Raw genomic sequence first — 24252 nt, 5'->3', positions numbered from 1 at the left:
TAATTTGATCCTCATGGCACTCTTGACAGAGCACTCATCTGTCGGTGTTGAATGCTTTAGCATAATACACAAATTCGCATTCATTGCGTAAAAATTACCAGAAATCATAATGTACTTATTTCTGTGGCCGCTAACTTCTATTTCAACTCATGGAAATCGGGAAAGAAAGATATTCCTCGGGCCTCCAAACCTCCGGTCCGTGATAAAGTAAAAATGATGGGACCGACAATGAAGAGGCAAAAAAAGCAGGGTAGTGAGTGGTATTTAGATTCTAAATAAAAAAAGCAAATCAAAATATGTGTGGAGTCATAAATTGCCGAAGGCTTCTGAAATTTGCTATAGCTAAAATTCTAAATTTAAATAATTCATATCTGATGAGAAAGAAATAGATAGTCATTAATTTTTTTCTCAATACCAATTCATTGCGTCGCAAATTCACCGAGAGGAAAACATTTGATATTTTTCATGATGTTTATGGAACTAACATATTTTTCACGATGGTAATTTTCCCAATAGGAATTTTCTCTAGGGTAACGGAGAACGTTGAGGCAGTTATTGCCTGCAAATATTCCTATTTAAAATGAGAATAAATGGATTTTATTTTGTTAAATAACGCCCGAGATTGTTTCTGTGATTTCCAGTGTCGCTCTTTGGACCATTTGGTATTGTTTACTAGGACTCGGACATTTCTACGTACATTAATTATTACTGCCCTTGGACACATTTTTTTCTTTGTCGCTATTTCCAACCCGCTTCAATTATTGATTTCCTTTTATCCTTCACTGCATCTCTGGGTCTACACCTGTTGCATTACTGCCTGAGTCATCTACCATGAAACCATGAGTCTGAGTAATTTGGTAAACACCATGAAATTGATCGTAAAGCCATCAATTTAAATTATTCTTATTATTTCGCCTCATTATTGAATTCAGCGATATCTCTCGATGAATAATTATGTTAATTAAGGGTCAGAGTCTGTTAACATGTTGATGAGCCCTCTGAGAATAGTCCGAGAGCAATGGCCAAAAAGTGGGACACACGGTGCTGTTGAGGATTGACGTCATTTCATAAGTTTTTTATGCATCTCTTCGATACATCGTATTCAGGTTTATTTTCACATGATAATATTCAAACGTATCCGAAACACCGGTATGATAACCGTAAACTATATGTTCCGTACTTCTTATGATGAATTTGTATGGCGTTCAGAAATATTAGATTATACATGCTCACAGACGAGGCCCTAAATTTGATTCAGAATGACAAAGGAACTGTAAGATTCTCGCCAGTTTTCCGTTAAGTATCAATGAGCGATGCAGGTTTGATTAAAAAAATAGGAAATCAGAATTTTTCCGAAATAGACTAATATATTATCCAATGAACTGAATATTCGGTAAAATAATATATATTATTCCCTCTATCTTTGGGCCTAAATTCTCGTAAATATATCTGGGAGCATATTTAAGGAACACATTTTATTTAATAAATATTTGCCAATTGTTACGATAAAAAAGTTGGAGATTGATTGAAAATTTGTGGGTTATTTTCCTGAATTATGCATACTGCTTGCTAGCTGACATGAAAAAAAATCAAGGTGCATAAAGGTGACCCAAGGCAAAGGGAAAAAGTGACATGTTAAGAAAATTAGTGCGTTGCATATTTACGATCTTTTTCGAAATTATTTTTATTTCCATTGCAATTTTGTAGATACGTGAATTTCTCATGGCCTTATAATTCTCTCAAATTTACAATATTATTTTCCTTTTAATCCTTTTAATTTTAATTTTAACCTTAATAATAGATTATAGAAATCGTTATCATCGGTTAAAGTCTTTGTCTGATACTTCTCTACGGTTGGTATTTAACGATTGCTACTAGGAGACTGCCAGGGTCAATGTCAATTTTTTGTACACTCAGAAAATAAGCGCCTCTAAGTCCCACATAACTCAACATTAAATAGACATGTCCTTATATGATAATAAGCCCATGTTAAGTCCACGTACAATTCCATTCCCATTCCTCCGCTCTTAATCTAAACTTTATTTATGTAAGTTGTAATTGTTTTGGCCCTCCCAACGGACCTCGACCCTGCAATGGTAGAAGGACCTGTGGCGCCTTTCTTTGCCCCCTATAGCTGTACTAGGGGGGGGGGCAACGATAGTTTCTCTTGGTAGGGTAACCCATAGGTTGAAGAGTTGGAGCCAGACGAAATGTATTCCGAGCAGCGTCTATTCCTCAGTGAGGCGGCTGCAAAAGCGTCTGACCCCAGTGGTGTGAAGGTCATTTAATGAAGGTGTCACGTTCACGTCACATGCTAAGAAAGCCAATGGAAACAGCCTTCATTATTATTCCCGTGATAGATATGTACGTGCACAAAGAAAAAATTGAATCCTGATAATTATGTGGCCCAACTTACTGGGCAAGGTCGTGTTCGGCAGCGGAGGAATGGTTGTAATCAAACGATATCCATGCTGAAACCATTGGTGAATAAGGCGCAAAATGAGAATGAAACGACTAGGTTAGGTAATTGAAATTTTAAAAAGATTATGAGGACAGGGAAGGTATAAATCATCAAGAGAGGAATGGAGGAAGGACACATAGTTGACATCAGAGTGAGGTGAGATGGGAAGACAGCGGGGAATACTTGGACTGTTATAGAGTGCTTACAGTGAGGGAGGAGAAGCAGCGAGGAGTAGTTTTAGTACTGAATGGGAAACTGGGGAGAAGGGTAATGAATGTAGAACAGGCGATTGATAGTTTTAGCCCCAGTCTGCAAAACAACGTGCTGAGAACGTGAAAGGCCCCCTAAAAATAAAAGCTGACCAAAACAATCTGATAGTAAATCAGGGGTACATGCCGACAAGTAGTCATTCGGAAGAAAAAGAAGACAGTTTGTTCGATCAATTAGCATAAAAAAATTTGAAATCCGCTGGAAAGGAAGTCGAGTTCTGCGGAAATGGGAGTTAACTAATGTAGGTATAGAGGGAGAAGCAGGTGGATATTAGTTAAATTATATCATAATTTGATATAAATTTAGAAACACCGCCATACTCTCCCAGCTTCTCACGTGCGGATGCAGATTCAGATCATAATTTAGTTGTAATGCAATTTAAAAAAATAAAAAATAGTAATGGTAGGGATTCGCCAGAGTAGAATCTTGAAGACATAATGAAGGAGGACTAATGGGAATCTTAAAGACATATATAAAAAGGAAGGTGGACAAAGAAAAACTTATCAGTAAAATCAATATCTAAGAATAGCTGAATGAAATGTAAGTCGCAGTTCCACATCATGATGAAGTCATCTGCAAAGAAAACGATAGGAATGATGAAGAATAAGGTGCTCCTTATCGTCGGTATTTAAAAAAATATATGATGAGGAAATGTTAAGCGTGGCATGAGAGGGGAATAACGGTGGGTGGTTTGATGATAAAGTTATATTTGTAAATGATCAAGTAATTGTGAGTCACGCAGTCAAGGGATTGCAGTTATTATTGAGGGCTTCACAGGATCAATGCAAGAGGTATGGAATTTTGATTTATCACAAGGGTACAAAAGTAATGAGATTACTGAAAAGTTGGAATTCCAAGTTGAACATTTAAGTAGAAGGAAGTAGACTAGACTAAGTGAAGTAATACATGCATTTGGATTGTATTTGTTGAGGACTGGGGTCATAGTACTGGGCACATTTGAAGAAGGATTGCATTAGTAAAAGAGAAATTTACAAGAAGAAGAGAAATGACGACCACACTGTATAAAGATGTGAAAAAGATTAGTACAAGACTCTTATGGACTTCAATATGGAGGGTAGTACTTTATGGATGTGAGACCTGGTCTTTGAAGCCGGAGGATGAACGTAAATTGGAGGCTATAGAGATGTGGCTGTGGTGGAAAATGAAGAGAATAATTTGACAGAGAGGAAGACAAGCACAGGGTTCTTAAATAGGGTGAGCGAAGAGAGGAAGTTACTGGAAGAAATCCGATTAAGGCATGGAAAGAGGATGGAGGAAATATTGAAAGATGGTGGGATGTTGAAGGCCGTGTTGAACGTTGGGTAAGAGGGATAGGGGAAGAAAGAGAATAGGTTATTTAAACAGCATGAAGGCAGGAGTCACGAAAAACTGAAGAAAGAAAAAGGGCTAGAAAAGGGCAAGAAAGATGAAGTTCTCAGAAGTTCTCTTCGAAGTAAATAGTCGTAAGTAACCTCCAAACCCTACCTTTATTCGGTAGAATATTTGAATAAAATACGTTCCATATCCACTTTTAGTGCCTTCCTCTTAATTCCTCCCAAAAACTCATTTCTTTTCCTCAAGTGAGGTAGGACTTGTTTAACATAACCAAGAACAATTCGAGGTTCTTCCGTTGAACTGTAATTTTGCTGGATCCACATTCAAAGCACAACATTCACGGGCTTTCCTGAAGTATTAAAAAAATATATCAGAGGAATTTTTCCTCACAGGTTACCAAGCAACCTCATAGTGACCATAGAAATAATAAATGTGTTTGCAAAGCCTCCGGGCGCTCTCTGGCGCCAGAGTAGAATTCAACGGAGGGATGAAAGGAATGACTCTGAGAGTTCCTCACGCTCCAGTTTGAGTTGGCCCAACAGATTTCAGGACTCGACCGCAACTGTAAAGAGGCGGCAAGCTCTCGGCTCCTTTGGCATACGTCATCACAAGGTTGAGAAGTACACCGCCTGTAATCCCACGCAGCGTGTACAAGCACCATTAATTTAGTTAGCTGCCACGTTGCGCACATTCTCCCCCTCCCTTTATCCTTTCCTCTTTCTCCTTCCTCTCTTTCTTTTGCATTCATCCTCCCCCACCACGAGAAGAAACGCCATTTTGCCAAAAGGACGCAACTGAAATTCGCACGGTGTTAATTGTATAAGCGGTTAGCTAATTGCAAGTTATATGGAGCGAGAAATGAAATTATCGTTCAGTGCAACACGGGAAAATAACGGTGGATTTTGTCCCGTTTCATAAAAGCAATAATTAAATATGAGCCTCAAATATTAATGGGTGCGTTATGGATTCATAACCAGCGTGGTAGTGCTTTATAGGTAATTCCTAAGACGTGGAAAGTATGAAAGACTCTCCAAACAAAAGCATATTATGCCTTTTTTAATGTCCATTATATTTTTGATCTAATAAATTTTACGAATGGATTTCCGTTTTACAATTTTCATTCATTTTAAAGAAGTGATTGAATCGATTGTGTCGGTAAAAATTGAAATACATGTATTTTAGTCTACCCAAGTAGGATTTCTTCATCTTTAGTTTCAAAATCTTGTCCTTAAATGGCTTGAAATTAATGGACAAATGATTTACACAGGGATGAGATCAACTTAGCCAATCATGGAACTCTAATGAAAAACACCCTATTCAACCCACCATTTATATTTTGAAGCTTTTCTATTTCAAAATGAATCACAGTAACTATTGAATTAATCCATACATAATATTGAATCGTATGAGTTTTTAATTTTCACCTTTGTAAGAATCAAAAGTAGCTCTACGATTATCATTGAGACTGCTAACCACGAACTATTTTGAGACTGAAATTGGTAGCGTTACCAATAAAAAACTACCAACGTATCCTTTTCCTCGAAATAAACTTTTTGACGGAGTGAGTTTAGGGAATATTATACCGTGGTTTAATTAAGTCTTGCAGATATTTTACTTGTGATCATATAATATACATATATAAATATGTAATACACTTACGTGCCATTATTACCATTTGTTGGAAGGACAGCGAAAGAAAAGTTTCCTTACAATTTGGTAATGCATTTACTTCAAACTAAGGGCGAATAATTGGGTGGCGTTTTTCCAATGTTGGATAATTTTATCACGGCATAAATAAAAAATAATTAAAATTAATTTAATCGGAAATCGTTTGTTAATAATTTGAAACAAATTTTCAAGAAAACATGATCAGCAACTGTCCTTTGAGCGTACCGGGCACTGAAATTATTTTTCCGACCTCATTAGCAAATCTGGCAGTATTGCCTTGCATCAATATCATTCGTAGGGTTAGAACAGAAAAATACTGGATATGATTACAATTTACTACATTCTATAAACCGCATAAAGCTTAAATTTTTGCAATCCTGAAAGGATATAGAGTTTAGAGTTGAATTTCTAGATGGTGAGAAGTGAATGTATTATGAAGATTCAGCAATTCCTCGGTTCTCAATATTTTTCCTATTGTGCAAAGAGATACTAGGTGTTTCCTCAGAGTTTTCAATGGTAGGGGTTCTTGCGGCAGTCTCGTCGGGTGGAAGGAAGATATTGTGTAATGTTCCGATGACTACATATGTATAGGGTAATGGAAATACAGTCTCGATATTTTTCTACAGTTCATTTGGTAGAATTGCCATTAAAATTTAGTCAACTGCTTTATTTTATTTTCCCATGCCATTGTCTTTATCCCGCCAGTTCAATTTCCGATGAATGCTTCCCGAACATCCATACTGTATCTGAAAGCGCTAGCATTCGACCTCACCATCTTCTCACCCTATCCCCATTCCGTTCCTCTTCCTTCTGGGCCTGCCTATTCTTCATTATCTCTCTCTCTCTCTCTTGCTGTCACTCCTGATGATACTGCTTCCTTAAATTTTGCTTCTAAATAATATTCACGGGTTCACTCAGTAGATCGTTTAGGAATATCCGCAATATTTGAGTCCAAAGTTATCTATAAGTGCCCACATGAAACCACTGACCTATTATCGTATTCCCCGGGTATTTGTGCCATATTTTCAATTTTTTTACCCCATACTGTAAGTTAACTGTAGTAATAGCCCAAATTTTTACCACAATATGCTGTGGTTGAATGTCAACGCTTAACGATCAGAAAAAGAAAACAAAAATATTTCGTGATAAAGCAAAAAGATGATAAGCGATTGGCGACCTTGTTACACATATACCTAGGACATAAAATTGCATTGGTATTTTGGGTGAGATTGGGTATTCTTCAAGTCAAAGTCTTCAAAAGTAAGTACTCATTAAAGAGGGTAATATGAGTTGCTGAAAGAAAAGTAATTATAAATGGGACATATGACGCGTGTAATGTAAATTACAAAGGTAAAGATTCAAACTTGGCCGATTAAAATCTATGAGACTTCCTATATTTCCCGGAGTAGTACTCGAGAACGGTTGGAAGTGTAACCAACTTTGTTTCTGAGTGTGATGTTTCGCGAGAAGATAAAGTTAAAAGGCTACCTTTAATTTTTTCATGCCTTTCTTGAGTTAAGTCCAGATGATTTTTTTTGTGTATCTCATTTTTGAGTTAACCTCTTCTTCGTTTCTTTGCGCTTTAAACACAAGTTTTGGCTGACTGACTGGGAATGTTTAAAGGACGGCAATTGATTGAATCCCAGTTATAGGCTGCTGCAACAACGTTTTTAATACAATATAATAAAGTATCTGTTTTAAATTTTGATAGTGGAAATGAATTTTTGATATTTTTCAGCATACATTAATAATGCAATTTTTAGACCATACATAATTTGTGATGGAATGGCTATTAATTTTTCATCGTTTTTCGTATAAAATATAATATTTTTTAGTTACCGCAGACTATTTTTCATAATTCAATATTATCGTGTATCTAGAGCTCAATTGATGAAAATACGGTTGTCCATTTACGCCAGTCAATAATGCATTGACATATAAAAACGTAACTCGTTAGAGCAAGAGTTATTTCACTCGCTTTTGATAGATTTAAGAGAGAAAATGAGTCTCTTTGAGTTTCAAGTTATATGATTCATATTCTTACTGCCCTTGTCGTACATTAACAACTTTCACTACGTGCTCATGAAGGTTGCAAGGTAATTTTTGAATTATGAGAACGGAAAAAATGTGTGTGGGTTTGCGTGAAGAGACACTTGGAAAGTGACCTTGGATCACCCCTCTAATCTCCTATGGATGAGATTCAATGGTTCCTATATTATCAAAAATTTTATTCAAACATAAAGAAAAGTACATTGTCTCTCATCACTTTTAATCTTGGTTAACTCAAAAGAGACTTAATCACGGGATTTTTATCCGGTGTCCTTTAATCCGCGACTGATTCTTTTTTACCTACTTGAAAAGGTTTACCCACCACAATGGCGTTTGAATTTTCCTTCTTTTCTTCAGAGTTCCGTTTAGATTACAGATTTACTCCGCTGAAGAATTCGGTGAATATTTTCCAAGGCGTCATCCTCTTTTATGTAGATTCCCAAACTTTGTTCATTAGACTTGCCAAAGGCAATATTTTGCTCGATCCAGCTACTTAAGAAAGCGAAATTAAAAGCATTAATAGCCAAGGTTGACATTTTAACTGATAAATCACATTTTTCGACTAAAAATTGTTTTAAAAGGCTTTCTCAATGATAATATGTTAGTGAACCTGAGTTAGTGAACTTTTAACCGTTTTTATTACCTTTCTTATTCTCAATGATGTCAATGAGTGCTGAAGTAATCACGGGTTCAATGGTATTCAAAAAGTTTGAAATTCACAAAATTCTAGCAATTACATTAGACAAGTTATATGCTATCCATCACCTGCCTGAAGGTTATTTAATATATTTAATATCCTTAAATGCTCAGTTTTATATTTTTGAAGCTGAGTGAATAAAATGATCACGTATATAAAGTCGTATCCATAGAAAAGTGGTGATTTTGAAGTAGTTCATCAGTGATGTCTCACTTAGAGATACACGAATGGTTATCATGTTAGTTGAATATTTATGTATGAAGTGCTTAAAAAAATATAGGGTACTAAAATATATTCGGTATTTTGAGTACACAGATGTGCTTTTCTTGACGCTGAAATTGCATTTTCGAGATGAAAACGTTCAAATGTAAGCATTATATAGCCCGATTTGATTTTCAGATTTTTAAAATTTAGTTTAGTGGTACTCCGATTGCAGATTTTTTTCTGCCAATATTTACGTTTTTTATTTTTTTTTATTTGGTCACTCACTTAGACAATCATATGTCACAAATTCCATAATTTGTTGGATTGTGAAAATTTTCTGCCAATCTTTTGCTTTCTGCCAATCTGCTTTTTTTCTAACTCCGTCTTTAAGCATCTTCCTTATTTTTTTCCCTGTAGTCGTACTTAGTCTTCTAATAATGTTTTTTCCATGATTTTCTTATATAACGCCAAGAAATACTCGTATGTACGAGGGTCATCCGGAAAGTAGTACCCGTTCGTGAAATAAAGACACAAAAGTAAATATTAACAAACATAAAAAATTTTATTTGAAAGAGGATACTTTAAACTACTTCTTAACATAATCTCCAAGCAAATTAAGGCATTTGTCATAACGTGTGACAAGTTTCTGTATTCCTGCTGCATAGTCCTTCGCCGCCAGCTCATTGAGACACGCGAGGGACCCATCTTGCACAAATTTTTGCATAATGCAGATGGTGTTTAACAATTTCATGAACAATTGTTCGAGAAACATTGGGAAAATGCTCACAGATGTCATCAATTGTGACGCGCCGATCGTTCCTCACGAATTCGTCAACTGAGCTCACCAGTTGGTCTGTAATGACAGACGGTCTCCCCGAACGCTCATCGTCGTGTGTGTTCCCCCTCCCCATGTTGAAGTTGCGACACCACCGCCGAACAGACGACTCGTCCATTACATTGTCTCCATACACCTCCTTTAATTGGCGATGAATATCACATGGGCGAACGTTTCTTGCATTGAGGAATTTAATCACTGCCCTCACTTCACAACTGGCGGCGTTCTCAATTTTTTTAAACATTGTAAACAATCACAGAAACAACACAGGCAATGCTAGCGTCACGCAACTTGGCTCAGAGAAGGCAGACAAGCCACTGAAGCTATCTGACCTCGTCCAGCGGCTACTCGCGTCGTCAGCACTTCATGCGGCACGAACGGGTACTACTTTCCGGATGGCCCTCGTATAAATGTACCCGTACCTAGTTCAATCTCATGATGCATAGCGAAAATTATGTGATTTAGTAAACAAGTGACAGCTACAACGACTACCTATGTTGATGTTTTTCTCCATAAGAAAGTGTTCCATTTTTTTGACCCTTAATCTTGCGTTAGAAGTGACAGATATTCTTTAATATATCTACAAGAGGTTTATGCTAATCCCTTCATAATCTTCATTTTCCCTTTATTAATTCCACTTTTTGATTTTTTAATTGCTTAGCTTATCACATGACCAAACATTTTTATCCCTTTGAGTCCAATATTTTATGTTAATATTTCTTTATTTCGCTAAAGTCGATGTTATTGGTTTCACTTTTCCTTCGATTATTTTAACAGGGCGTTGTCAACACATCTTATCATGATCTCATACTTATGCGTAGGTTTTTCTGAAGCTAACATGCTTTCTTCGACGCGGCTATGTCACTAGCAATATTAGGAGGTTAATTTATTTTCTCTTTGCTACTACAATGGCGTTTCCTTTGATTAAATACATACACAGATTAAGATAGGTGAAATAAATATTCTTCATTTACCTTACTTTATTCTTGTTTCATGCTATTGATGTTTGTTTTATGATAATAATACATGGTATTGATGGTATTGATGATGATATTAATGTTAACAATGAAGCACTACAGTATATTTTTATTCAACTTAACATTCCCATAGCAATATATAACACTCCTACGTCCTTCATAATAGGTACTGCTCTGGTCCAGGCGACTTTAGCCAACGATTTATCCAAATACTTGAATGTGATGAAAGTTTTTTTCTATCCTCTCTAAGAAGCTTAAGCGCTGAAATTTTTTCTCTTACTATCCTCCATTTCCTAAATCCCAGTGGCCTTGTACGTTTAATTCTGCTACATTTTGTTCAGTAGTAATTATTTTAGCAAAATGTCACATTTAGTATCACTCTTCTTTTTGGGATAGATTATCCTTAAGGATATTTTTAAAACCTCTCGAGAATTTTACTTGCTTTGCAAATATATAGATTTTTGGGGACTTGTTAACGCTGGGATTCTCATAGCGGCATTATACCCGGCTCTGAGTATGATTTTTTCTTGAATGGCGTATTACATGTCATTTTACATTATGCTCCTAATTTCACACTATTTTATAAGCTGCTTCAGGTTCTACTTAAAACGATTTAATTCTGTACCTCGTTGTACAACTTTAATCTCTATTTTTATTTCGTTTTCCTTTTACCTGAAATTTCTTTTTCAACTCTCAGTAGTTTAGGATACATATTCTATTATCTGCCGTCCTCACTATATATTTTTGTGTATGTTTCCAGCGTCCATTTGAGATTCATCTACATTTGAGTTGTTTCTCTTTATCGGGATATTGATTTTTCTTCTTGCCAATCAATTTTTGTTACTACCCTTATCTTCTTGAATTTAATTTGGTGGTTTATCTTTGTTTAGTCATAGTGAATGTTACTGGTTCCACTGTGATTTATTTTAAAACCCTGTGACTTCTGAGTCCTTCGAAAGAATGCACCTAAGTCGGCTTCACCATCTGTGCTAGCTATTTTATATGTTTTCTTTGTTGCTTGCTTTCAAGCAAGACGATTAGCATTTCCATTTTATGTCTTGCGGACAATTTTGCTGATTTTTTTCTGACTGTTCCCACTTTTTCATTTTATATATTCCAGTTGATATGTATCATAGTTTTCTCAAACAATAGTCTCATAGCTTCCTCGTACTGCCAGGTTTTTTATCGTGAAGCATTTTTTTCCTATTTCTTCCTTTCTGTAATTGACTATTTCCTCATGTTGTCTTTCAAAGGCATATACACTTCCTCACATGGTTACGTTTGTCTGCGGTCTACTTCCTTATTTACTTAATCGTTATAGCTCTTTCGATGTACTACAGTGATTAATTAACTCATTCGATACATTATTTTCAATCCTTTATCTCGTTTGGTTATCTTGTGAGTTACTCATCATGGTATCTCGTTGCGGTAAATCCCAATATTAGCCTTTAAACTTTTAAAAATCTTAATCAGGTCCGGAGAATTTCTAGGCTTAGGTCTATATTTCTAGGATTCAATAATACCAATAATTCTGTCGTCACTTGATTAATGTGTTGTATCGAGTAGTCCTCCCCTGGTGTTTAAATTAGGAAACGACCACAATTTCCGAATATTTTGCATATGAAGTTTCTAACATCCCTGTGATGAAATCAATACCAGTAAAAATATGTGGTAAGCTGCTGTTTCTGCAAATGATGGCGTCCTGATTTCCTGTTGTCATTTACTATAGAGTTAGCTACGTTAAAACAACGGTTGCCACGTTTGTCAGACTGCATATTCAACGAGCCTATTTCGAGGCACACATGTTTTTTTTAAGGTACGCAATGCTAAGTACTTATTAGTAGCTTTACTAAGTAACATAATATTCGGAACTCAATGCTTAGTACTCAGAATTAATGAAAAAAAATTGTAATATTAATATTTATTTCGGTTTTCAGAATGAACTTCTTGTGCAATTAGTGTGAATAATTTAAGTGTGCTATAAATACGGTATCAACCTAGATATTAAAATATTATATGAATTAATATTGGCGTAAGCCTACACACTTCATGAACTTCGCGGCTATACCCTTTTGCTGCACCGCGGCTATGCCTCTTTATTTGCACCAAATATTTCGATGGAGGTTGCGTAGTTGCATACTGCATCCTGGTGTTTATGCAACAAAACGCAGTTAAGTAACACCAATTGCATAGTTACCAGGATACCTAGGATTATGCGCAGAGGATGAATATGGAAGGTTTTTTCCATGCACAGTGAAGTAGCATCGCATTATGTTATCTCTAGTTACTTCCGTTTTTTTAGATTCGAACGTTTTTACCATTAGTGCTTTTAATTAATAAATCAGCTATTGGGTTCTTATATCACACACTTCTTCCTGGTTAAACCAAAAACTATGATATAGGCACGCTATAAACCACCTGAGTAAATGCAATGCTATAGTAATCAGTAAATTCATTATGTTAGGAAAAAAGAGGAAATTTGAAATAATATCTTTAGAGATCTTCTTAAATTGATAAAGTTTATGATTAAAAATTCTCTAAGGAGTTTTGAAGCAAAAAAAATTAATGTGTCTAAATTTGTTTAGAATAGCAATTTTGAATTATGTTGTATAGAAATAGGTAAGGAAATTCGAATATGACATTTATATTCTTTTCATATATAGCTATATTAATTAGTTTGTAATACATTTCATTTTGAATTTTTCCATTTACGAGTTAAAAACAAGGAACACATTTCGTGTTTTTAAACTAATTTTTGTTCGTTCATCCATTATTTCGTAAAAAATCCCTCACGGTTTTTTTGAGATTATTTTAATTATTCTTTAATGGAAACTTCGTAGGCCTCAGTGAAGGCAGAAGTTATTTCATTTCTATAACTAAGTTACTCTGATAATGTCTACTTAAAATCTGTATTTTCTTTTCCGAATAACTGCGCCAAAGTACGTCACCATTAAGTTCTAATTAACCAATGGGCTCTTATTCTTCCTTCTTCTTCATCTTAGTTGTAAGTGCCTAAAGTTGTTTCTTAATTGTAGATACAAAACTACCATTTTGTGTTAAGGTACTTTATTCCCTGATCATACTATCTCAATTTTTTCTCTGTAAACTTTTCCTTCTTTTGTGCATGCATTACTGCACTTAATGTCTACTCTTAAGTTAGAATTAATTTATGAAGTTTGTATCTTCATTAGAATACTCAATGGTAGTTTGACCAAATTTTTACATCCAATACTCGATGAAAATTATGAGTTCTTCTGTTTCCTTCCCATGTATTGCCCGTAATGTTCAGTCTAAAGATTGAAATTATGCAAATTTTCCAATTATAAATCAACGATGGTAAAAAGAGAAAAAGATTGATTTTTACCGAAATTTGTTAAACCTTGATAAATTGTTTAAACTCAAATCCCAGTCATTTCTATTTGTCTCTGGTGCACACCATGAAATCTAATGCCATCAAATTACTCCCCAGTTGACTGAACACAGTGTTGTTTACACGGGCCGGAGAGATCTCTCTCAAGAGGGGTTTTTTTCTAACATTTCTTGGTTCCCATTGCAATGCATACTCCCCTCTAATGAGGATCCTTCCTTCGGAGAGAGGCCCTCCTTTTCGGTCCTCCCGTCCCTCGAGCATCCAGCACTAATCACTTCACTCTTCCCCTCCTCCTGCCCTCCCGTTCCAGATGCCGTGGCCCCCACGCCTCTTCTCCCGTCACCCACTCGCCGCCCTCGCCTCCCTGCTCCTCGTCGCGCTCCTCCTGCCGCCCCTGCCTTGCTCCTCGTCCGCAGCCACCATCTCGTACGCGGACGGCCAGCCGGAATACCCATCACAGCCGGAAGTGACGAGCGACAGGAACGCCTTGGCTCGCTTCTTCCTCCAGAGCCTGATCGAGAAGGAGGGGAAGACCCGGAATCCGGTACGTTTGCGTTGCAGTGCCAACTCGGCCGCGAGATCCAACGCTTTTCATCGTGGGGAAGGAGATGTAACGGTCTTGAATGTCATTGCTAATTTTTTTTCAGAAAGTTATACTGTATTTCACGTTCGCTTTATATCTACAGTTTGTATTGACTGGACATTTTTGCAATGGTTTTTTATTGTCACATTCCTACCAAATAAATATTTCAGACGTGACAGCATCCTTTTATGTTGTCATATTTTTTATGGTTTATGTTTGGTTGCTCTTAAACGAAAGTCTCCTTTTGAGATAATAATCCTTTTATCTGGCCAATTCTTAGCCATCTTGGTCATTTTTTGGTTTGGTATATACTTCTTTCCCTACCCAATGGTATGCTGCGATACTGATTAAAGTAAATGTGTAGCACATGATACCTTCACAGATTCATTTCCGCTCTGCGAGAGATTCATTTTCTAGACCAAGGATAGTTTTAATATTTTCATCTTTTGTGAATCAGACATTTTTTACATCATTAATGTGCGCACATATGTTGGCATAATGTTAAAATATTATCAAATACACTTCCTCCTAAGAAGTTCAAATTTTGTACTTTTCTTTCCTTATTCTAGTTTAATTCGCCTAAATATATTGATTTCATGCCATATTTCCATTTCTTGACTATATAATGGAAACCGTAAATTTCTTTTGCACTAGGCTTCAATATGAAAGACATTTTGAATTTTTAACGCAGTACTCACGTGCAAGCTTCCTTAGAGTTAAAACAACTTCATTCCTCCAATAAATTCTCTCCTTGCCTTCCCTTATCTAGCAAGTTACATAATAATGCAGATACCAATGTAGCCAGAAAATATTAACTATCACTTATCTATTCGTCTTAATCATACTGCTATCAACTACCCATCTGGTGAACCACGTTTTCTAAGTTCCCCCGCAATTTCTCAAAATGAGTATTCACACCATTGCAAGCTAAATGCAATAGTAAAACATGATAATGCTAGAATAATACAAAGGAGGAATGCCAACATCCCATTCTGAGGGACTTAAATTCACCTCCAGTTGCTTGCATATTTATTTCTTCCAGTATTTTTTTCATTTATTTAAACTATATTAATGATCCTTTTTCCTCAAAATTGGCTTCCATTGATTATTATTCTAATGCCCATTCACTTCGTGATTTAAATTTACGCTTATTTGATATTTAATTACATTAAAGTAGGTTTTAACTCAATTAATATACGTTCTCTCTGCAAATTGATGTTCTTTTAGCTAAGAGACTTAAAGTGACTCAATGTTTCCAAGAAATTTGGTATGAACATGTTTTTTTATCATGCTCATATTCCATACTTTATTTGTTCTCAATTAAAAATTTGAGCGTGTTCCATCTAATATCTCTAATATTCATTCTGGTACTTTTAAGTTTTTTCGAGATTTTACATTTTCATTCATTAAATCCACTATACATGTATTATAGATTTCAAGATTGAGGTGTTACATATACAGGCGTTACACAGATACAGGCGTTCTACATATTTCTTTAGTAAACCAAATGAAACTATTTTATCTGATTTTTTCATTCCCAAATACTTAGAAATTTATTTATTTATTTGAGAAATACATAATGGCCAATTTCATCAACAAACGTAAATATATTTTTCATCATATACCATAATTTATTCTCTCTCGTTTCGTTTCAGATTGAACACATTTGCTATAGTTAAAAATGAAAAATCTTTAAGACTGTTTAATTTCAATCATTTTAATTTCTTACAGCATAGTTACACCAACGGGGAAGAATCTGATGACTGGTCGGGAGATGGTTTATCATCCAAGAGATCCAACGCAGTTAATACGTACAAGTCCCATCATCAATCATCCCTGAAAGGTAAATAAAAATCTACATGATGAATCTGTAGGAATAAGTTTCTATAATAAAGTAACTTCAAATTAAACAGGATGTTGTCACCAATCTATTACTGATTGCATGGAAGTTCCAGCACGCTTCCAACTTCTTCGTGGGTTGTGATAGAATGTAATCTTCTCAAAAGCATAGAGTTTGGGCGGGCCTTTTTAATAAGTTTGACTTAAGCCAAGAATTTTGATTATATCTATTTCATTGATGGGAAAAAACAGTCCTTCAACTGGCTTCAAAAACATCGGCATCGAAACCCAACAATATCAACTCGTATTTAGTCCAAATGCTGTGTTCTGTTTTATCAATCTGATTGCTATCAAATTTATGCCTGAAAAAGGAGACCGTTACATTCAAGAATTTTACGTTTGGGTCTTATATGGAAAGGATCTTAAAAATCGCTATATTTAATTGGATGGAGTACATTAAAAACCAATTTCAAAGTGGCAAATCATCCACCTTCACCAGGATTCGAACCTGGATCCCTCGACGTCCGGATGAGTTCTTTAGCTAATTAAGCTAACGAGGTGCCCAGTTACAATCTGATATGTTTAGTAAGAGTTTATGGCAGGGGAGAGGAAATTTTGATTGGGAAAATCCTGACAAGTCAACATAAGTGCCAGGAAATATATATTCGTACGGTACACGGAGTTACGTAAAGAAAATTATTTTACACAAGAAGAAGAGACAACGGTGGTCAGCTGAATAACTACTGTTGAGAAATGCCTACATTTTTTGCAAGAATTATTCAGAATACCACAAGAATATTTAACAACTATTATTGATCGTCCAACATTTAGACATTGGCAGAAGAATATTTATAATGATAAGCAGCAGTTAACATGACAATTTGTGAGTGCCAGAAAGTCAATTCGGGGAAAATGTTCATGATTTACTCAAATTAATCATTTCCCCCTTGCCCAGGAGCATTTTGCAAACCCAAAAAGTGTCTCATTTTATAGATATGCGTTTAATTGGATAGCTGCTAGTTATTTATTATCTACCAGTCAATTCCTAGATGAGATGTGCGTGAAAGTGGAATCATTTGTATACCTACGCTTTGTTTAATGTAAAATATATTTTGTAAAATCAGACATCGTCGCTATTTGTGCTATCTGGCCAGTAATCAATCACACGCTGACTGTATTTTCTATGAGGATATTCCATAAATTACAATATTTCTCTCTTCATCATATATTTCTGGCTCCATTTTATATTTACTCGGTGTATAGTTCCTAATACACCATTTAAGTGACAGACTTTTCATCCATTTTGGGCTAATCGAAAGAAAGCTATAGACCTGCAATCATTTTCTAAAGAATTCCCCATGGCATTTTGTACTTAAATATGATGTAACTAGAATCCCACAGTTCATTGAAAACAGCATAGTTTTGCTCGTTTCTAACTCAAGCTTGAAAAAAACATCCCTGTGCTGTTTCCGGAATAGTTCGCTTGGAGATAGTAATTTGTTTCCAACTCTTATTCAGGCTACATGGAGATCGGTTGCCAACACTAACGTAACGAGTTTCGCGAGCTGAAGATCTCAGGGAGGACACAGTCGTTTTATGGCGCGGCAGAGCCATCGAAATCCGGGGACCTGTCTCCATTCCTAAAATTCTTCAGGTTCATCATTCAATCAAACTGATATAAATTTTAGAAGTCAATTTTCAAATCGGAAAATAATCATGACTGAAAATTACTTAAATTAGATAAAATAATTAACCCTCGCGTTATTGATTGTTGAAAATTTTCGTTTCTCATTGAAAAAATCGCAATGGCAAAAAAGTTACTTATTATACTTGACGCTTTCAGGCTTCGCTTTGTGGAATTGTTTGTTGTCCATATTAAATGAGTTTGCAACTGATGATTCTGCAAGTCGGTGAAAGGTGTTATACTGTGAAATAAAGCCCGTAGAAAATTAAAAACTCCTTTACTTAGTCTTTTTTTGATTGTCTCTATTAAAAATTGCTTCCTCATATGGAGAAATAGCACTGGCAATAAATCCACTATAAATTCTTTCACTTTGCGACCGTAAATTCAACACATCATCATCACCATTATTGGTTTTCTCTTTTATTCTTAATGGAAAAAATATTAGAGTTTCATCAATTGCTTTTTTCTTTGCTTAATTAGAATTTAAAAATAATTTACTGAGGTAATATTGATACATTATAATTAGTTTCGATGTTAAATTGTGACAGACATATATGGTTTGACCATTTTAGTTGGTGTGAACTCCATGGTAATGATCTAGTTACAATGAATGTCACATATGTCATTATGATGATATACGTAAGTAATTGTGAAACTATTTCTGAACCAGCTATTGTGTTCAAAGAGGTAATTTTGAAATGAAACGGGAAATTCATTTCCATAACCGCTGAGATGGAACGGAATTTCATGCCTAATTTATTTTACAATTTTATCATTTTTTGATGTTGATCTGCAAGCTGTGCACTAGTAACAAACGTATGTCATGGTAACATTTATTAACGATTTATATGCAATGAAAACGCATTTTCCGATTGTATTCACAGTGTATTTTTCTTTTGAAAGGTTAATATAGGAATTCATAAAAAGACTCAACATTAAGAAAATAGAAATAATTTGGCATTGTGCTTACTTTTCAAATCTACTACCAAATTGAAATATCATAAGGAGACAACTTTTTAGTTGTTTTCACCTGAAATTTGAGCGTTAAAATGAATCTATGGGCATTCTAAATCCTGTCACTTTTTTCTCACAACAGGGTTAGATCTACTTTAAAAAATTGATGAAAATAATCAATCCATCCGGCGGCGTAAATGTATCACCCCATGCCTCGTGCTATCTAAATAAAAACCAGCATTCTCTGAATTTAATCCGCATTGGGATTTGCTTAGAAGTGACCTCAATAGAGCTAATGACATGAATTCCCGGCGGTTAGGTATAGAGGTCAAGGAAAATGAAAAAAATAAATAAATAATGAGGGAGGAAGTAAACATGATTTGGCGTCTCGATCGCGGGTGAGCGAATTTTGGGGAGGTGAAAAAATTCACTGCATTCGTACGGAGAGACGAAAGTGAGGGGAAGGAAGCAAGTCGAGTCCTCATAAATGTTTCAAGAGATTTTCCAATTAAATTCGCGAGAAAATTGCTTCGGTCGTTAAGAATTTGAATCAAAGAACTCCCCATTTTTTCATTGCAACCAATTACCTACAAAGTTACGTCTACCAACTCTCTTTCGTTCGCTCTCGTAGTCTGCATGATACTTGCGTGTATCAGACTTCCTTTCCCCCGTTACCGTCCATCATGGCAGATAGCCGCTCATCGGCTCTCCCCTTTAAGGACAACTGCTGAGTTTTTTACCGGTCTTATCTTCGTTTTTATTCTCCCCGTTAAAGTGGCAATGTAGTATTTACACCATGGATGTGAAAACCTCCGTGAAATTCTCATTACTATGCTACACTCTTTTTGCTTCCCCGGGTGGAAACAAATCTTTGCTATTGAGCCAAACTAGGGCAGTAGTTAGATGTTTCATTACAGAATGCTTTACGACTTATCTTTCCTAACATATTTTGTTCTCCAACGTTTCGCGTCCTATTCTGGGCGCATCCTCAAGGATTGTTGGTAAGCCATATAAAAAAATATAAGATGCTCGAGAGAACAACAAAATAAACACAATGGACATAGAGAAGTCGAAAAACATTATGTAATGGATAAATCTTGTAGACACATGTATAACATAATAATATTTTATCCTTTATCGAGAATAAATATAGGGATCAAAGTACTACGAGAAGAAATTAAACATTTATATATTTTCGGGGGGCATGATAGTCCAGTGGATAAAGCTTTTAGCTACCGTTCGGTGGGCCTGGGTTCGATTCCCCTCTGGGCACCTGGGTTCTACGCCTGTGGGTACCCACAGCTGCACCCAATTTCTATGATTTTTCGGGCACCTGATCTTCCTGGAAAATCATAGGTGGTACAGGTAAATGAACTTTCCCCCTACCCTGTGGGTCAATTTTGCAATTCTAATGTCCTAAACTATTTCCTAGATTATTTTTCTCAACTCAAGTCGGCTGGTCTTATATGCGCTGGTTTAGCTTCACTTTTCGTGCCAATTACGAAAATAAGTGGGTGTAGCGAACTTTTGAGAGGAACTCAATCACGTTCTCACCACCTTCAGGTACGCTTCGGTCTCCTGTTATCTGTGTTGTAAAATTTAAAGTTCATAACCAGGGTTTATCGAAAGTCCTCTCCGTCCAACGTACATTTATTTGCAAGATTTGAAAACGTTATTCGGCCGTTAGGAATTTCGTTGAAGCTGGCAAGTGAGGTAAGTGTACAGGCCTTTTATTAGATATTTGTTCTTGGCAGTCAATCAGCCAAGAATCGATAAAAAGGGTACATTATTAGGTGAGTTCTACCCTTCCCTATCAAAGTAACATTAAGGTTGATAACTGTTTTTATGAGATGATAAAATATTTTATGTTAAGATTAGGTTTTATGAAAAGGAAGGATGTTACAGAGTTTAAATGTTTCGCATGGAACCTTTTATTTATTTACTATGAAAGGTTTTTTAAGTAAGGCTCTATTATTTGATTTCATTTATGAAATCCATATCTTCATCATTGTATCTCATTTGGGTGTATTGGTGACGGCACAATTCATAGCATTTCATTCCTACATATTCATTCGTAAAGGAGGCGTAGGTCCTTTGCCTAAGTATTAATAAACCAAGTAATTATGAGGTATTTTGATATTAATAATCGCCTGAATAAGCAGTTCTTGTGAATCAAACGATTTGTACACGACTCCTCGGATTTTTGTTAAGCGCAAAGACTCTTCGTATCCTGTCTGTGAATTAATTTTTGCATCCAGAGGTTTGATCCGATTTCAAAGTGTTGTTATATGTTGGTGAGTCGAGGGGTATCGTAAGAAACTAGCAAAATTCCATCTTGCTCTATCAATGTTTCAGCTTACACAGTTACTACTTTTCCAGAAAAATTCTTAATTTTTTCAGAAATATGTCTATTTTTCCAAAATGATGAATTGGGATGTTTACGAATAGTCGTATCCTCAAATGGGCGCGCGCACTGGGGCGTTGAACTAGAATTTTCGGAGTAAAAAAGCTGTCGTCATCTAATTAGGGTAAATTATTCGCCTCCTTCCTGGCTCTTGTTTTTTTCGATTCTCTGTCACTAGCTTTTATCGCTAGGAGAATGTTACTGCTAAAGGAAATTCTCAAAGGAGAAGCGTGAAAAAAAATATTTCCTGAAGCAAAAGTAATCTGATGGCTATTCTTTTCCTGATGGAATGAGGAAGGAAACAAAATCAAGCTCTGGCGTCATATTTTTCCATGAATTGCTTCTATATAGGTGATAATTAGTTTGCCTAAGAGACTAAAGGATTTACTCTCTGTATCCAAACTAATGCTTAGGTCTGGGAATTCCTATCGACACAAGGTTGCCCATGTCTGTCTGTTTTCAATTTCAATCTAAAATTTACTTATTTTAACGTGCATTTTGAAACTCATGAGTCCAAACAGTCTGTTTTCCACATTTGAATGTGAAAATGAAAAAGAATGGAAAGTCAAAATAACTCTTTTCCGCATTCAAGTTCTCGGACAACTCAAAAGAGGAACTCTGAAGTTGGACGACCACGTTTTTGTGAATGCAAGTTTTATGCGGAAGTTCAAACGGCACTCGCGATTTCATTACTTAGGAAATATACGAGCGTATTAACAAGCGAATACCTAATAGCGTATGTGTATGTATACGGCACACTGAGAAAAACAGCGGTCAATATGTAACCACTGAAAGTATATTTTTGTATATTCACTAACTTTTCATTAGTAACATTTCGGTAAACAAAGCGTACCATCACATTAAACCACATTAAGGTACTAAGGGGATTCAGTGAGTAGGAGCGAAGGTTCATGACGTTCCACAAGGCAGTGTTCTAGGGCCATTACTCTTCCTAATTTACGTAAACGATCTACCATACAATTTATATTCTCAAATAAGACTCTTTGCTGATGACTGCATTATATACAGACGGATATAGCATGTAAATGACCACGTAATACTACAAAATGACATCGATCGCCTTGGTGACTGGGTTACAAATAATAATATGGGCATTAATATAAGTAAAAGTAAGCATAGAAATTTTTCAAATAAAAATGCAGAAAAGGAAATTTACACCCTCTTTGGAGAAAAAATCCCATGTACCAGTCAATGCAAATATTTAGGCATTTATTTAACTAGGGATCTTGGGTGGGGAGTCCAAGTAGATAATTTGACACGGAAGGCATTTAAAGTATTGCATTGGGTGATGAGAAATTTAAAAGGAAGTAGCGTAGCCACAAAAGAAAAAGCATATAAGGCACAGGTTATCCCTATCCTAAAATACTCCTCCATAGTATGGGATCCATGTGAGGTGGGACATATTAAAAAGATAGAAAAAGTTCAAAGAAAGGCAGCAAGGTATGTACTCGGGAGGTACAAAAGAGCAGATAGTGTCACAGATATGTTAGATATACTGAAATGGGAGAGTTTTAAAAATAGAAAAAAAGGAGTAGGTTAGGCGCGATGTATAGAATTGTTAAAAAGGACGAAGCGTGGGAAGATTTATGGCAAGGGACAGAAAAGCCTAACTAAGCCTAAGGGAAAAAACGACCATAGTTTCAAAATAAAGATAAGGACTCAAAAAACAAATAAGAAAAAATACTCTTTTTTAAATACAGGTAGAACTATAATTGATTGGAGCCAGCTGCCTGGAGGTTTGTTTGAGCCCTTTCCATCCAATTTTAGAAGATTTAAGTTTAAATGCCACTGGGTAATAAACTTCATTGTAGTTATGAAAATATTGTTTGTATGTGATGTGGACGGCATTTTGTATGTGATGTGGAAGTTTGTTTGTATGTGATGTGGAAGTGTCATTGTATGTAAAAATATGTTGTCTCTTATCTGTTTTTATATGTGTTCGTATGTAATTTTCGTTGTAAGAGTTATCTTTGACCTAACTTGACCGTTGCCACCGGGAAAATCGCCTAATTGCAACGTAATTGTGTAAATAAATAAATAACGGGCAAATTTACATACACACCAAAGGGTGTTTAGTTATGTTACTTCTAAAGAAACACTCAAATTCTTTACCTCTCATTGCTTTTACTTTTTGAAATTATTTTGGTTGAATTTAGAATATAAAGATCTATTAAAATCCTCTTAGTCCTTCAATAATCTTATACTAGACGTTAATCTTGCACGACCAATCGGCAGTTGAATGGACAGGCTACTTTGCACTCAACGAAATAGTATAAGTCAAGACATTACAATTTTTTTGTCTTTTGCTAAATAATATACGAACTAAATATATTTCTAATCAGAAAGAAATTCAAGTCTTATTATTTTCAATTGCAATAACTTAGAGAATCTATTGTACTTTCGGGACAAAAACGAGAGGATAATACATATTGAATTTTTTTCGTAGAATATAGTGAATGCTGCGTTCGTACAGAAGCGTTTCATCGTCTTACTGATATTTGTTTCTGAATGTACTAAAATAAAAATCTCCTTCAAATCTCTCGTGGGCAAGATTTACTGTTTTCTTGCCAACAATGGCCATGATTACTTCCTCACTTTTTAATACTCTTTATTTTTTTGAATTGCCTGAATTAATCTGATTACATTTGATTTTTATGAATAGGATAGCGATTAAATTTATAACATATAATTGTCAAGAAATAATACTCCAGTAAATTTAAAATTGTTAATTATGTAACGATTTGGCGAAATTAGTGTTTTACGCAAGAGATCATAAGATTAACCCGTCGAATAATAAGAAACTTAGCTTCAACTCGGAATAAATGACGAAAAATCAAATATATTTTTTTAATCATTAAATAATAGGGATAATTTCCTTTTGTTATACTAGTTGCTGGGGAT

At 35.4% G+C, this 24252-nt stretch overlaps 1 protein-coding gene across 1 annotated transcript in view; it reads left to right on the top strand.

Annotated features, from left to right (window-relative positions):
• Window positions 1-24252, top strand: part of LOC139690832 (uncharacterized) — a 162144-nt gene that overhangs the window by 116606 nt on the left and 21286 nt on the right. The window contains exons 2-3 of the mRNA XM_071588426.1: window positions 14177-14410; window positions 16181-16292. Of these exons, the coding sequence (XP_071444527.1) occupies window positions 14177-14410; window positions 16181-16292 (346 nt within the window). The remainder of the gene's footprint in view (window positions 1-14176; window positions 14411-16180; window positions 16293-24252) is intronic.

Source organism: Hetaerina americana, unplaced genomic scaffold, assembly GCF_022747635.1.
Source record: "Hetaerina americana unplaced genomic scaffold, ioHetAmer1.1.p SCAF_3, whole genome shotgun sequence".
Classification (NCBI taxonomy): Eukaryota; Metazoa; Arthropoda; class Insecta; order Odonata; family Calopterygidae; genus Hetaerina; species Hetaerina americana.
The sequence above is the reverse complement of the archived record's forward strand: the minus strand, read 5'-3'. Positions and strand labels throughout refer to the sequence as shown.